The sequence below is a fragment of the Hipposideros armiger genome, unplaced genomic scaffold (genome assembly GCF_001890085.2).
Source record: "Hipposideros armiger isolate ML-2016 unplaced genomic scaffold, ASM189008v1 scaffold_108, whole genome shotgun sequence".
Classification (NCBI taxonomy): domain Eukaryota; kingdom Metazoa; phylum Chordata; class Mammalia; order Chiroptera; family Hipposideridae; genus Hipposideros; species Hipposideros armiger.
Genome location: NW_017731458.1, coordinates 1,072,798 through 1,089,156, shown reverse-complemented (window position 1 = coordinate 1,089,156; position 16,359 = coordinate 1,072,798). Strand labels below are relative to the sequence as shown.

The following is a 16,359-nucleotide window of genomic DNA, read 5'->3' as shown; positions in this document are numbered from 1 at the left end:
TTAGCTGTAGAGGGCAGTGTCACTGGCCCTCATATGTGGGATCCGAACCGGGGCCCTCTGGTGTCCCAAGCCAGCTCTTAACCAACGTGCCACTCGGCTGGCCCTGCACCCTGATTTTTAGAGCCAAGACCCTAGAGCGGTCTCACTTAGGTTTAAAAAGCTCATTTCATTTCCATCTTAGTCGTTTTCCAGGATTGACTAACCCAAGTGTGTTGTCACTTGGAGATCTTTGTGAAGCGTGTTGGACTTTTCCAAAAGGCCTCAGATTAGGGCTGAGGAAAGGCACCTTTCCTTTCCCTCACCAGTTTCAGCTTTCTGATGGAATGTGTGAATGTTGGGGCTCGGAGGCCATGGGCAGTAGAATACTTTTTCTTGTAATCAGCAGCTTTTGCCAGTTGTAATTTATTATCATTATTGAATAAGCACTGGAATGGAAGGCAGAAGACTAGTTTAAGCTCTGGTGGTGTTACCTCTCTGTAGCCTTTGTTTCCATGTCTGTAAAAAAGATAATACCTGCCCTACATGCCTCTCGGGTATTGTATCAAATGGCATGTTTTGTCATTTGGAGGTTAAGAGAGTAGCTCTAGAAATCGACTTTATACTAAATTGAAATTTTGATTCTTCGAATTTCTAGCTGTCTGACTTTGGGCAAGTTACTTACCGTATTTTGCCGAGTATAATGTGCACTTTTTTGCCCAAATTTGTGAGGGAAAAAGAAGGATGCGCATGATACATGGGTAGTACTAATTCCGTATCTGTATAAATTTTTAAAATTCTTTTGTTTATGCTTATGAGTTAAAAGTGTAACACTAGAAATCAATAACGATATTCGTATGCAAAATAATACCCTGGAAAACGATAACTGGTTTTGTTGAACTTAGGACGAACTTGCAACAATGAAGAGTTCTTGGCCTTCTGTGATGTGTAAATATAGTAAATTTGTTATTGGTACATAAAATTTCTTGTACCTTTTATCTGTTCTTGTGTTTTGTAATTATTTGTTACATAAAATTTCTTGTACCATAATATGTTAAAAAATAAATGCTAAAATTCCTTTATAATAAAAAAAACAAGTACCTAAAGGTAAACAAATAAAAATTTGAATTAAAAAATTAAAATGAAAGATTTTTTTCCTTGAAAGTTTGGGCCAAAAACATGGGTGTGCATTATACATGGGAGTGCATTATACACGGCAAAATACAGTAATTTAACTTTAGCTTTAGCTCATCTGTAAAATGGTGGTAGTAATGGTACCTCTTCATAGGATTATGGTGCGGATTAAATGAGATGATGAATGTGAAGCTTTTATCACAGTACCTAGCTTTGACCAACTCTTGACACTTTCTTTAAGCCCCTACTCTATAATTGTGCCCTTCCTTCATGGTCAAGAGATGAATTTGCATCTGATTTCTTAGAGAAAATAGAGGCCATTTTAATGCAAACCCTTTTTACTTCTCTTTCCTCCCCAGAATGTGGATCATTGTCCATTTTTACCCCTTAGGTGATGCTTCTATCTGTCCTTTTGGTCCATTCTAAGTCTGTAGTCTTTTCTTCTCCACTTGGAGCTTCCTCTCAGTCTTTGACCCACACCAGCTAAAAAAGCACAGCCCTTTCTCCTTTTTAAATTGCTGTCTTCTCCTTTTCTGTCAAGCTTCTTGAAAAAGTTGAAAGAGTAGCTTTACTTTCTCTTCTCTCTTGACTCCTTGAAAGGAGTCATTAATGCCCTTAGAACCTCTGGGGTGGGGGGTGTGACCCCATGGAACACTCTAGGCTTCTTCGACATCGCTGTCTTTCTGCTTCTCCTCCCGTGACTAATTATCCTTGGTTACCCTTTGCTATTTCCTTTTCTTTCTGAGTGCCTCTTTTTTCTTTTCAGTCTCGATGTGGCTGCTTCTTTACATCCTTAGTTGTAGGGGCTCTGTTCAGCTAGCCTTCAGATTATGCTAGAGGTTGGTTGTTCTAGAATGTATTTGTAATTTTGGTGTGATCCTGGGATGCAGTAGGCATAGCGTTTACCTAATCTGCCATCTTGGACCCCCTCCTGACTGCCTCTTATCTGTGAGTATTCCTCAGTGTTGTTTGCTTAGTTCTTTTCACCCCGTTTCCCTGTTTCCTGTGGAACCCCATACTCTCCCATGGCTTTAGCTGCCACACAGCACTAATGGTCTCCTCATCTACATCTCCAGTAACTTCCTTTCCTCCTAAATTCCAGTTCCAGATTTTCAGCTGTGTAATGGACATACACAGCTAAATGTCCCAGAGGTATCTCAATCTCAACATGTCAAAAACTAAAATTATTATCTAACCCCTCCCCCGTCAACCGTTCTTTTCTGCATTTCCTATTTTAGTTAATGGTATCATTATTGACCTAGTTGCTCAAGCTGTTGTCTTTGGAGTAATTTTGACTTCTTTCTCTCCTTCCCCCCTCATACCCAATCAGCTGGCAGATCGGGTGGAGTCTGTCTCCAAATCTGCCCTTCCTTTTCCAGCTCTACAATCAGTGCTTTAATCAATGCCTAGACCACTGGAGTCTTTTGCTGAGCTGACTGTCCCTAGTCACTTTTCCTAATCCATTTTCCTTCCTGGTCCTAAAGTCATTTTTCTGAAATACAGATCTGATCATATAACTCCTTTGTTTAAAATTCTCCAATGGTTCCCCATTATCCCCAGGCTGAATTATACTTTAACATGATATTCAAAAGAAAGGCATCATTTCCTTTTCATCCTCATCTCTGTTTTTAATTCCTAGTCATCAAATGACTTCATGTGTTCCTGATTCTGGGTGTTTATATATTTTGCCATCTCTGCTTGGAAATTCCCTTTTTCATCTTGCCCCCTTGGCAAACTCCAGATCCAGCTCAAATGTCTCCTCTATAAACCCTCTTCTCTGCTTTCAGACTTGCCTATTAAAGGTATATTATTGTGTACATATTATGGTACTAATCCCCTTGTTTCTGTTTTGGTGACCATCTTTCCTGCTGTGAGATTCTGAGCTCCGTGAGGGCCTCATTCATACTAATTTCCTCTGTAATAGCTGTATCAGCACTTGGCATGTGATAGGCCCTCATTACTATTGGTGTTCAATGAATGACAGTCTAGTTTTTTGTTTTTGTTTCTTTAAACAGTAAACCTCACACCAACCATGATGTTCATAGTTCTAATGTGGACCCTATTTACGAATGTGTTTGGGAAAACAATATACCATATTTTGGTGTGTGTGGGGCGGGGAGGTCATTTTACTTTTTTTATTTTAAAACTAGTTTTGTTTTGGGTTTGGCCTATTCTGTAGGTCTGGACTGGGAGGTTTGGGAAAATGGAGACTTGTCTCATCTAGTTCAGCAGTGTTAATAAGTTTGTTGGGTATTCTTGAGGGAGCTTTCGTTGACTGCAGAGAAGGGTGGGCTTCTATAGTTAATTACAGTAAAGGAGGATCTGATTTCCTTCAGCCTTAGAGTGGGAGGCATTTTGGGTAGGATTAAAGTACTGGGGTATGGCACATATCACTCACTAAATGGCTATTAAGTCAGAAGTTCCCAGTTGGCATGCCAGACACACAGGTATGTGTCAGTTGGGTTAAGTGTGCTGAAACATTGATCCCTTGGGGATACGTGTAAACAGTTACATCCTTTCATGTCAGTGTGCTGAGTACTTGCTACATGTACCTTGAGTGAAAAATGTTGAGAAGCCCTTTGGTAAACAAATGGATGGTGCCAAGGTCTATAATCTCATAAGAGGGCTGAGGCAGAGTTAGAACTGATATACAGAATCTCAGGGCTTAGATGCCTCCCAAGCTAGAAAGAACTAATTTTCACGTTATGCCAAGCAATAGCTTAGGTTGGAAGTAATAGCAGATTCAATTCAAATTAGGTTCATTGGGAGCAACCCAACTTCTAAACAGTAGAGAATTGGTTAGATGAACTATGTATGGTATATCAGCCTAAGGAAATACTGCTTAATTGTGCTTTTAAGTTCCTGGATTTGGCTTTATGTGAAATCTATATACTGATTGCATCTAGGTAAAAGTACATCCATAAATGACAGATATCTGAAATGAGAATGTAAGAAGTTGGATTTTTTTTTCTCCCATGAAAGCTGCTTACTTGACATTATAAAAATGTCAAGCTTAGAAAAGCAATTTAAAAGAAATGGTTAATGTTATTATAACGGGTCATTCAGGCAGTGCAGGGATGTTTGGGTCAGCTTCCTGACTTGTGAAGGTTATGTAATGGAGGGTAAACATGGCCTTTTCTAGTCGCTCCAGAAGATAATGGGATTGCAGTATGGGTGAGAAGCATGGGGAAAGATGCAGGTTTTAGGGTCCCCTTTGAGTTGGGTCTTAATTCCTTGGGAATTTATATTGGCAAGATGACATTGAACTGGAAGGCCAAAGACCTGGGTTCTATTCCCAGCTTTGCCACTAGCTGGCAGTGACTTTGGGCAGGTCCTTTATCCTTTGCCTTGTCAATAAGTAGATGGGGTTGGGGTAGATTTTTGAGGCCCTTCCCATCTCTGATCTTGTATGGTTTTATTGTTTCATATGGCTCTTTCTCTCTTCTTTTCAATGTCCAGGTATTATCCATGCAGCAGAGGAGAAGGACTGGAAAACTGCATACTCATATTTCTACGAGGCATTTGAGGGGTATGACTCCATCGATAGCCCCAAGGCCATCACATCTCTGAAGTACATGTTGCTCTGCAAAATCATGCTCAACACGTAGGTGCACATTAACTTTGGGGTGTGAGAACTCAAGCTCTTCAACTAAGTTCTTCTGCTTGGACAAGGAGTTTGGCCAGTTATAGAAGCAGCAGCAGCCGCTGCCTCTGGGACTGGTTGGGGTAGGGTGGGAGGTTCGAAGGTAAATCCAGAGCACTTCTGCTTGCTGGCCTTCCAGAATCAGGGAGACGGATTTTAGAAGCTCCCTTCCCAGGCCCTTGGAGTGTTCTCATCCTGCAATTATTCTGTCCAGGGAGTTGCTAAGCATAGGACAGAGGGCCAGGAAATAGCTTATAGATCAGCACCAGCCAACTGGGCCACCCAGAACGGGGGTGGGTTGAGGAAGCGGTTAGGAAGAGGTTTGAAAAAGGCGACAACAGCAAATATGACAGTTAGGTCTTTTTATAAAGAATAATACAGGATTTATCCAGTCTTTTGGGAATAAATGAGATATTCACTGGGATTCTTTTTGGATCCTTGGGTTACACTGGGGTTATAAGAAAATCTATTCTATTGAGATTTGACTTAACTCGGCCCGTTGGGTTTATTATTTTTGGTAGGTTCAGAGTGGCTTTCTTTTTTTTTTTTTTTTTTAAAGATTTTTATTGGGTAATTGGGGGGATGGGAACAGTGCTGGGGAATTGGGGGAAGGGGAACAGACAAGTTGCTGTCGTTTTGTTCTTCAGTCTAGTTGTGGAGGACGTTGCTTCACTGGCCCAAGTTGGCACCATCATTGCGCTCTTCCCAGGCGAGGCAGATCAGTCGCTGGCTTCTGGACGGCCGCTCACTGCGGCTGCTGGCCGCTCACGCTGGCTGCTGGCTACATATGGTAGCCCATGGCAACCCACTGCCACAGGGACTGCAGCCTATGCCGTCGCCAGCAACTCACGGCAGCCCAGCTCCAGGTTGAGCTGTTGTTCAGCATCTTAGCTGTAGAGGGCAGTGTCACTAGCCCTCATATGTGGGATCCGAACCGGGGCCCTCTGGCTTCCTAAGCCAGCTCTTAACCATCGCGCCCAGAGTGGCTTTCTTTTTAATGTTGGAGTTTTTCTATTTCTCAGTGCTGAGCTTTGCTCCAGAGTGTAGAAAGCCTGGCTTCTGCACTGTGAGGGGCATATGGGCTTAGGAGTGGGGGCTGATTCTCAGTGGAATTCTGAGAAAAAGAAATTTGCCTAAATCTGTACTTTTAAGCATAATACCCTGGAGTCATTGACCAAGTGTGTCTTTTTCTCCAGCCCAGAAGATGTCCAGGCTTTGGTGAGCGGGAAGCTTGCCCTTCGGTATGCTGGGAGGCAGGTAGGGAACACCTCCACTGAGCTCTGACCTCTGCTCACCCTGAAGTCAGCATGTCAAACATGCTATTCCGTGAGACCAGTGCTCTTCAGGTCTCCATTCTACATGCCGTCATTTCCCCCTCTTCTTTCCCTTAAGCCCATTCAGTATATTTCCTGTACTGTTAAATTCTTGGCCTGAAAAGTCAGTGTTTGGTACTTTTATGGACATTAGGTGGTTTGAGGGACTTAGAGAACTGAATAGTAGCTTTTGCATTGAGTTAGGTTGCATTTAGCTTTGATCAGAAAATTGATCTACCGTGAGCCTGACCTGCGAAGCTATGAGTATGACCTGTGTAAAGATTGGTGTCTCAGATGTCTGCACCATCCCTGTTTTGTACTTTGCTTGATTATCACTACTAAAGGAACAGTAATCTTTGTAGATTCAGATGCAGTTGTTTCTAAACAATGGACACATTAGCTGTCTCACTGTGTCTTTAGGGGAATGGCCACAGTAGATGATTTCTTCCTTCCCTACCAATGGCTTTAATTGGCTTTTCATCAGAAAAAGTTTCAGATCAGCTCCTAGTTTTGACCAAAAGAATACTGGTTATTACTATCGTGAAAGACTTACTACCCTGTCTAGAACTAGAGTTGAGGAGATGGGCTAAAAAGAGGAAAAGTGTGCAGGACAAGGTCAGGTAACTAGTAATAGTGGAGCCATACTTTGAACTTGGGTTGTCTGGCTCTACGTTCCAGGCTTTCTTCAATATGACAGTTTTTATAGGACAGCTGTTGGAGACAACACTACACTAATGATTAGCTTCGCATCGTTTTCAAAGTCTGTTGTATAAGACACACCATCCTTATTTAAGTATTTAGGCTGGTACAAGAGGTACAAGGTCCTGTGGACCTTGGTGACAGCTTTCAAGCAGGAGTCAGGCTGTTCTAGAAAGATGAGTGTAGATTTCTTGCTGATTGGAGACTTGATAGTTTGGCCAAGTGCCTTTTATAACTAGGTTGGAAGTTGCCCTCCACCACTGATGGTACCTTCATCACTCTGGAGTTTTAACATTCAGTGTAATGTGTAGAATTTTGATGCCTCAACCCTAATGAAAGCACACCTTGGTCTGTGTCCTGTACCAAACATAGCAGAATGATAAGGACAGGTATGATAAGTCTACGGGCAGGAAGGCGCCTGGAGGGGTGTGGGGATAGTGAGTATTGGAGGAGGGGGAAAGAACTCTCCCTTCTCTGGTCATTTTTCCTTTTAGCGTCTCATCTTTGGAGAATGTTCTGTCAGGGTCTTTGTTGGGGTGGGGGTGGGGATGGGGGTGGGAAACTCTTGCTTAATATTTTTAATTCACTTCAGATTTCAAAGGAAAACTGAATGGCACACAGTAGTAGTCTTCTAGCTTTTCTTCCCAAGCCTCTGAAGAACAGTGGTGGGCCAGGTTTTTCCTTGAAGCCAGAAGTTGTTTTGAGATGTAGCATACTGCTTATGCTTACTTGTTTGGTGGGATGTGGGTGTGCAGAATAGATCATTTTCACCGTTTTTCTTTTCATTCTTAGACAGAAGCTTTAAAATGTGTGGCCCAGGCTAGCAAGAACAGATCATTGGCAGATTTTGAAAAGGTAAGCATGGTATTGGGTTGGTAGGGAAGGGGTGGAGGAGAGGGGCATTTAAGGTTTTTGAAAAAAAAGAAAGAAAATTTATTTTAAAATAATTATAGTTTCACAAGAAGTTGCAAAGATAGTACAGAATGATCTCATGTATCATTCACCCTATTTTCCCCCACTGGCTACACCTTAAAATAGTGCAATATCAGAACCAGGAAATAGTTAAGCACTTTTGTACAATGAAATTTGTTGTTGTGGTACCTCATTTATATACAGTAATCTTGCCATTTCAAAAAGTTCTTTCTGTCATCCTTTTTTCACTTTGATTTCCCACGACAAACCTGTTACCTGCATTTTACGGTGGAGGGAGCTGGGATTCAGAGGATGCCTGAAGTCACACAGCTACTGTGTGTGCGGGTTTAACTCTAGGCCTAGTGCTTGTTCCACACAGCACAGTCTTAGCTATTCCTTCCGCTCCCAAAATGCCAGGTCCACTTCTCCTTGGTGGACGACAGGGAAGTACTGATGTGTGCGCATCTGGACTCCAAGACACTTTCTCAGGATGACGTCCTAGGCTGGCTTTGCCTCCTGTGCATTTTACTTAGTGTTTGCAAAGGTTTGAAAAGGGAGAAAAATTTGCGTAATCAGTAGGGTGAGACATGTTTGTTTTCTTTTCTGAACCTTTCTCCCCTTAGTCTGAGTATAATGACCAACTTAGTAAAAACAAACTTAGATTCTGGAAGAAAAACTTAAGTGTGGACAGAGAATAGACCATGTGGCTCTGACTGTCCCCGAGGTTCATCGTCTTCCTGGAGGTTTCTTGCCCATTTCAGTTCCTTCGTTGGCATGATTTCTTTGCTTCCCTTAATACTTTATAGCACAGCCGACATAAGGCTGGGATACTGAGAACATTACTAAAGGTAAAGAAATCACATATATGAGTAAACAAAGAGTCTAGATCATTTTAGCCCAACGTTTGGGACATTTGATGGGACACTTGTATTAAGAATTCCTTGGGAGAAGGGTTTGTGATCAGATAGTTGGGAGACACTGGGCCAAACAAATTAGAAAGGTGCTAACTGCAGAGCTGCACTGTGCTGATGTTCTTTGTAAAACTCCAAGAGCTAGCTGTGGAATTCAGCATCTCCCGCTATTTAACCTCAGAATCTTTTTTTTTTTTCTTTTCTCGTGGAGATCTTATTTGTTCTGGGGAATACATGTTGAGAACTGCTTGTGTGGTTACAAGCTGAGCCGCTTTTGGAGCTTACATGGTTCGAGCTTTCGGATGGAAAACTGGTGCCAAGGTGGCTCCATCTTTTAGTTCTTTTTTTTTTTTAGATTTTTTTTTGGGGGGGAATTGGGGGGATGGGAACAGTGCTGGGGAATTGGGGAAAGGGGAACAGACAAGTTGCTGTCGTTTTGTTCTTCAGTCTAGTTGTGGAGGATGTTGCTTCACTGGCCCAAGTTGGCACCATCATTGCGCTCTTCCTGGGTGAGGCAGATTAGTCGCCGGCTTCTGGACTGCCGCTCACGGCGGCTGCTGGCCACTCACGCTGGCTGCTGGCCACACACGGTAGCCCATGGCAACCCACTGCCACAGGGGCTGCAGCCTAGCCGTCGCCGGCGACTCACGGCAGCCCAGCTCCAGGTTGAGCTGTTGTTCAGCATCTTAGCTGTGGAGGGCAGTGTCACTGGCCCTCATATGTGGGATCCGAACCGGGGCCCTCTGGCATCCCAAGCGAGTTCTTAACCATTGCGCCACTCGGCCGGCCCCATCTTTTAGTTCTTGATGTTCCTTCTCTCTTGCCTCCTGCCATGGCTGTTCTTTCCCCCCAAATCCTCTAGAACTGCAATCAGCCGTGTAGTTACAAGGGCCCGCAGACTGCTTAGGAAACTAGGAGGAGTGTGGCTTTCGGGTGCATCTCTGCCAATCTCTGCGACTGGCTCTTTTGGCAGGCGCTGACAGATTACCGGGCAGAGCTCCGGGATGACCCAATCATCAGCACACACTTGGCTAAGCTGTATGATAACTTACTGGAACAGAATCTGATCCGAGTCATTGAGCCTTTTTCCCGAGTACAGGTAAGAACCCTCCTGGGGACTCGAGCTCTTCTCTGGCGGGAGGGGGTTTCTGGCTAGGCGTCTTCACTGCAGCTGCCTCCCTTCCCACGCCACTCACAGTAGGCACTCACTTCCAGGGGTGTGCCTGGTGGACTAGAGGCCACCACAAGCTTGATTGAGATTTTCTTGACAGGGAGCAAGAGTCGAGGAGAGAGATGCCATAGGATAGAGGGTGGTGAGATTCAGCACAGTCTCCTCCTTGCTTTTGTAGTCACTGCCCACGTGGTAAATGTTTTCTCTTCCTGGTGTATGGGACAGGGATATATTTATTGTCTGTAGTGCTGAAGGCAGATGGACAGAGCACAAGACACCTAAGCACGGCCAAAGAGAATCTGGCCCCATAGAGACATTGAGCAGGATTTCAAGACATACAGCAGTCCCTACCCCCACTCCCCATATTAGAGGCAAAGCAGAACTTTCAGTGTTGGTGTCTCTCTGCGTTTCCTTTTAGATCGAACACATATCTAGCCTCATCAAACTCTCCAAGGTAAGGAGCCCTGAGCTTGTCTTGGTAGGGATGGGGGAAGGGGTGTATGGAGGGGCTGGTGTTTACACCCAGTGCGCCTTGTTGGAAAGCTCCCCAGCTTCTTAGTGGGGAATGGGGGTCATGGGCTTGGAGCTGGAGTTGCATTGTTGCTGTTTTGTTTTCAGTCCATTTGCCCCGGGACCCTGTTACACAAGGCTTTCATGTCAGTGTGATCTCTGGCTAGTAGATACCAGTCCCTTTAATCTTGTGCTTTGATTTTAGGCCGATGTGGAAAGGAAATTATCACAGATGATTCTTGATAAGAAGTTTCATGGTGAGTAACAGTCACACAGGCAAGAGCACTAGTGGTGGTGAGGAAATGGTTGAAGAGGCATCATGCGCTTGTTTATCTTGAGAGAAGATATTCCATTTGTTTCCCTGGTGGTTCCCTGGCATCCTTGCCCCTCGTACCCTGGGGTGAGAGTGTGACAAACTTCCACAAATGGAACAGGAATATACCTGTTGTGTTTCTCCTCCTTTCTGGAGAAAGGGAGGCAACGAGGGCCGGGGTTGCTTCTCGGATGCTTTTGTGTCTAATCCCTTTGTTTATGTGGGTTGCCCTTGTGTTTCCTGCAGGGATCTTGGACCAGGGGGAGGGTGTCTTGATTATTTTCGATGAGCCCCCAGTAGATAAAACTTACGAAGCTGCTCTGGAAACCATTCAGAACATGAGTAAAGTAGTGGATTCTCTCTACAACAAAGCCAAGAAACTGACATAGGTGAGTGCTGGCAGCAGGAGCGGCCCGGGCAGCACCGCCTTCTGCCTGTGAGGCGGAAAGCCTCCTGGTGGCCTCTCAGCTGCCCCGACTGACACTGCTCTGTCTTCTCTTACAGAATTGGATCTGTAGCGGTCCTTTGGAGAGTGTGTGTGGCGGGAGAGTGAAACCTTTGGGGAAAATGCTAGGAGATTCTTTTTTCTTTTTGTTCTACTTTTCGCTCGGAAAGTTTTTAAATCCTCATTTGGTGCATCTGTATTCCAGCCGATAGGTGTGCCAGTTTTCATGTAATCTTTACTGGCCCAACTTGGGAGTGGGGACATTGCTTAAAAAAAAAAGAAAAAGAAAAAAAAAGGTTATTCTAAATAAAAGGAACAAGGCTTACACTACCTAAAGCTGTGCTCTCTGCCTCCTGGGAGAGGGCCGCCAAGCCAGGCGCTCCTCCGCCAGCCGCTGGGGCTCCTGACCCACCCGCTGGGCGTCACCTCTCCTCTCCAGAATTGGGTGTTTGCCTGACCATCAAAGCAACGACTTTTTATTCTGTTTGTACTGAACCAAAACAAACAACTGTGTATAGACTGCTGTTTTCTTTTTTATTTGAAATGAGGCATTTCAGTGTTCTTTGCCCTGTCATACGGCCCGTCTACTCACCCTTCCCTCCAACAATGGCTCCAGCAGACTGGCCGAAGATGCCGCCACCGCCGCCATCGCCATCGCCATCGCCGCAGCACCTGCACGGCTCCACTCCGACCTGTGAAGGAATGGGGACAAGGCCAGGAGCTAGTGTCCACCATGGCCACATGGGGAGCAGTGTAGGCCCTTGGGGCCTGCTGTGCATGCGGCTTTTTAACACAATGAACTAGATTAGACGTCAGCGTTTTAATTGCCCCTCTCCTCTGCTCCTTCTCTCTCCCTTCTCACCCAGGAGACCATCACCTGTCTCTCTTCCTTCCTTCTTCCCCTCTCTGGGGGAGCCAGGCTTTCTGCAGTCCATTAGCTTCTCACTCTGTCCCACTCCTCTCCTGCTGTCAGACGGATTTATTCCTTTTTTAAACAGTGAACATTGGAAATCAGACTGGGGTGTGGTTTGGTGTTTTTTTTTATTTTATTTTTTTTTATTTTTGTTGTTGGGTTTTCGAGCAGCCTTCCCCTCCCAGGGAGCTTCTTTATTTACCTCTTAGAAATCAAATGGATAGGAGGTAGAGCACCGTGTTTCAGCATGCTTTGTTTTCTGATGAGATTACGTAGCCAGGCTTCCGTGCTGCTGGGCAGGTAAGCTTCTGCACCTCTGCTGTGCTCAGCTCTCTCTTCTTCCTCCTGTCATCTCCTCATTGTCTTCTGTCTTTCCACCTCCTTCTGCTTCCTTCCTGTTGGCCTCCTTTTATCTTCCCTTTCTCAGATTACCCTTCCAGGTTTTCGTAATAAATTTATATTTTGTAAAAGGATTTTGTTGTACCAGGTTTTGCATCCTCAATGAATCTGACTGGCTTTTATTTTCCTCTCCAAAATCAGGTTTTTGTTCTCGACATCTCTCCCCATCATGTCCAGTCACTGTTTTGGTTTTGGCACCATCAATATCAAATGTACAAACGGTTCTTGCTAACCAACACCAGGTATATCTGATGTTCAGATGAGTTCCAATAAAAATAATTTTTTTTTTCAAAAAGTGTCCTTTCTTGAGTGCTGGAGGGCTTCCGATCGATCCAGACAGCCGTGTGTGGCTGGCCCTCTAGACTAGCCAGAGCTCTACTATCTCATTTGCTTCCTGGGAGACCTTTAGATCTGGGGTAAAGTTGGGGGCTGTGGGGAAGAAAGTTGGTCTGTAAGGCCTGAAATGGGAAATGGTGTTCAGGTATCTTCTGTATTTCCAAGGCAACATGGACGTGGGGCGTGTGTGTGTATCCTCTGAGCCTACTTCCTCATCGGCACGGTGAGGATGGCACTTCTTGGTAATTGTGGTTTGAGGGTTATATGAAGTCATGGCATGCCCGTGCTGGAGAGGCATGACAGCTGTGGGTTAGTGTCCATTTAGAATCTTCAAAAACAGGTTGTCATACTGCCCCTCAGAGCCTGGGAAAGGGCCTGAGGGACTTGAGCCACAGGGGGAGAGGTGAGCTCCAGCCGCCCACTCTACTTCAGTCTGAGCAACTCTGCTGTTCGTTTTCAGTCCTGTATTTCTGTGTATAGCTTCCCTTGCAGGAAAAGTTTTGATTCAATAAAGGACTTTACAAAGGGTTCCAGAGCTGGAGCAGAGAGGAGGGGTTTCTAAGCCCAGGGCTGCCCCGAGGAGTTCGGTCGGGCAGCAGCCCTTTCCCCTGCCCCCTTTGCCTGTCTGATGAGCCTCTAGACCTCTGCTGTCCAATGGGGAGCCGTAAGCCACATGTGGCTGTTGGGGTCTGGAAACGGGGCTGGTTTGAACAGTGATGCACTGCAAATGTAAACACAAACCTGACTTGGAAGACAGTATTGAAAAAAGAACGTAAAAATAGCTCAGCTTTTTTATAAATACTATATGTTGAAATACTTTGAGCATTATTGGGTTAAATAAAATATTAAAATTCACTTTTTTTTTTTTTTTTGCATATGGGTACTACTTAAATCACCTGTGTAGCTTGCTTGTGTCTTACGTTGTACGTTTTGGACAGTGCTGCTCTAGACCTCCAGGACTGCTTCCCTTCCAGGCCTCAAATAAGCTGAGTCTAGGCACAGCTGAGAGGTTCAGGTGGCCTGGGCCCGGCCCCCTCACCTAGGGACCTTTTCTGGCCCCGGCCTTCATGATGCCAGGGCTAGCTTGTGTGTTAATGAGATTCTGATGGCCCAGCTCGGCCTTGGCTCTGGAGCCCCGCTGCCTGCTAGTTATATAATCTGTGCTGCCCAGAAGGGCCACTAGATGCTGCTCTGTGATCCCTGGAAGAACAAAGCACGACTTCCTCAGGAGCCAGGGCTCAGCCTGGCTTTATTTGGAACCTCTTTGGAAGCTGCTGGTTGGCCTTGGCCTTCCCCAGGTTCATAGGGGAAGGGGGCATGCAGAGGGCAGGGACTCCAGCGATGCACGGGCACACCCCAGCCCAGCAGTGCAGATGACATGCACGCTGGCCCTGCTGGCAGCTAGAGATAGGCTATAGGATAAAGAGGCTGATGGATGGGGGTGGGATTTGGAGAGCTTCCCTGCAGTTCTTTGGAAGAAAACAGCTCCGCATCATTCAGCCAGGTCTGCCTTCTGGGTCCTTGATTCTGCCATTTCTGGCAGGTTATTGCCCTTTCTTCCTTGCTTCGCAGTTGGAGTGGTGATGGGAGATTGAGGGTGATGATGGGCTGAGTGAACAGAGGAGCTGTGTGGTGCCTTGAAACAGGCAGAACAGGAACAGCATGGGTGGACAGGGGTTCTGGACAGCCCCTTCTCAATCACAACAGCAAGCAGGCTGGCAGCGCTAACTCATTCATGCTCTGCTGCCAACATACCCTTAACAAGTGTGAGGAGGTTGAGGTAATTCTGCCAGGGGCTCTTTGCAGGTGGTGGGGAAGGGCTGGTTGGACAAAGGCGAGAGGGGGAATGGAGTGGGGTGAAGCGGAGCTCGGTACTGTCCACCATGAATTGGAATAGCTACAATTGAAATTTGTAGATAACAGGTAACGGGGTGGGCCCCTATGGTTCCTGGGGGTGTTAACAGCCTTAGAAATTGAGGCATATTTTGGGAAGTGAAAGCACATAACTTTGCTCAACACCAGTATCTGAAGGGGACATTGCGACAGCAAAGGCAATGTAGACCTGGGCCTACTCGGGAGCTGGGCCTCTCCACTAGGGGCTGGAGAATGAAAGACGGGGTTCAGCTGTTTTACGAAAATAGTCATTGGCCCAGGGAACCTGAAGGAGATTACTTCTTGCTACAGACAGGGAGGGTTGAGAACAGTACCATTTGAAGATCAGGTAGGGGTCGTACCCTGAGGAACACTCACAGGATAGGGGACATTGAGCTAAGGGCCCGCTTTCATCGTCTTAAGTTAAGATGGCAGTTGCTGTGGATGTTTCTGAAGGGCTATGGAAGACGTAGCCCTCTGGGTACTGAGCATTTTGCACTATATGTTCACCAAGTTCCCTAAAGCTTTCAATTGCCACTCTTGATGGGAGAGATCTCTGGGTAGTCCATAAGCAAATTCTAGTACTTTCTGAGGATAGTAGCATTGTTCTGAATGGTACCAGGTTTCTGTTCTGCTTAGGGCAGTAGGCAGAGCTGGCACAAGTTGACAGCCTGGTATGCCAGAGTGGTCTGGAAGTCAGGGAATTGGGTATTCTCCGCTGGATTGCTGCTTCCTCACTAGGTCCAGAGGTGATACTTTGAATCCAGATAGGATTTGAGTCTCTTCCCAGGTTTGTGGTCAAATCTGATTCAATCTCCAGAATCAAACTAAAAGAATAACAAATGAAGAATGTCCTTTGTGAAGGATCTGGGATCTTGTCTGTGAGAGGAGCAGTTCTTAATTAGAACCAAAATTTAATAATTTTACTGGCACCAAGTCTTCAAATTATACACGTTTGGTATGAAAAAAATTTAAATCAGCAGGTCAGCAGCTGGTTGCAGAAGCAGTTGCTTCAGTTGTGCTCTAAGAGATAAGAGGGCAAGTGGAAATTTCGAGGTCACATTTGTGATGAGCTTAGTATTCATTGGCTCATCTCTGGGGCTGCGGCTGAGCCAGGGGCCTCAGGGCCCTGCCTGTCTGAGGTGCGGTGTGGGAAAGCGATGCCTCTCCAGCCTGTATTTCCGAGACCCACCCAGGCCTGTGCATTTACCTGGGATGGGGGACAGGAGGTCCCGGAGGGAAAGGCACTGAAACCGATGGGACAGTCCATTCGGGATGCGCGTGTCATTCAGGCAGCCTCAGTAAAAAGCTTCGCCTCTCCCCGCCTGCCTCCCCGAGCTCCCACGCTTCTTTCCGGGTGGACGAGGATGTTAAATGGAACGAGGACACTCAGGGCCCCGGCCTCGGTGGACGGCCTCTCGCACAGCTCGGGAGGCAGCCTCAGTCCCGGCTGGCCATGCGTCGCCAGGGCGGGGACACGGCCAAGAGCGCCCCCGCGGCCCACAGCTGCGGGCGCCGCGGCGGGAACAAAGGCAGCACGTGTCTGGGCGGGGCGGCGGGTGGGGTCGGTCCTCGGCCCCGCCTTGCTGCTCCCCACCGGCCAGAGCTTGGCTGCGCCGGGCGCCCCGGACTCTCACGCGGCCGGGCTGCTGCTGGCGCGGCGGCGCAGGGCTGGCGGCGAGCTGTGCGGGAGGGAACGACCCCAGGGACCGGGCGGTGCCGCGAGTCCCCGCCGCCGCCCGAGCGCAGGTCCTCGCCAGGGCGCGGCGAGGAAAGACGCCTCGGGCTCGCGGCCGCATCGCCGCCCGCACC

The 16,359-nt window shown here is 46.5% G+C and overlaps 1 protein-coding gene across 2 annotated transcripts in view; it reads left to right on the top strand.

Annotated features, from left to right (window-relative positions):
• PSMD11 (proteasome 26S subunit, non-ATPase 11) overlaps window positions 1-12,546 on the top strand; it is a 30,425-nt gene extending 17,879 nt beyond the window's left edge. For both annotated transcript variants that reach the window (XM_019647116.1, XM_019647115.1), the window contains exons 7-14: window positions 4,570-4,714; window positions 5,950-6,010; window positions 7,558-7,620; window positions 9,562-9,687; window positions 10,178-10,213; window positions 10,475-10,526; window positions 10,829-10,971; window positions 11,087-12,546. In XM_019647116.1, the coding sequence (XP_019502661.1) occupies window positions 4,570-4,714; window positions 5,950-6,010; window positions 7,558-7,620; window positions 9,562-9,687; window positions 10,178-10,213; window positions 10,475-10,526; window positions 10,829-10,971 (626 nt within the window). In that variant the 3' untranslated portion in view covers window positions 11,087-12,546. The remainder of the gene's footprint in view (window positions 1-4,569; window positions 4,715-5,949; window positions 6,011-7,557; window positions 7,621-9,561; window positions 9,688-10,177; window positions 10,214-10,474; window positions 10,527-10,828; window positions 10,972-11,086) is intronic.
• Window positions 12,547-16,359: the final 3,813 nt, after the last annotated feature.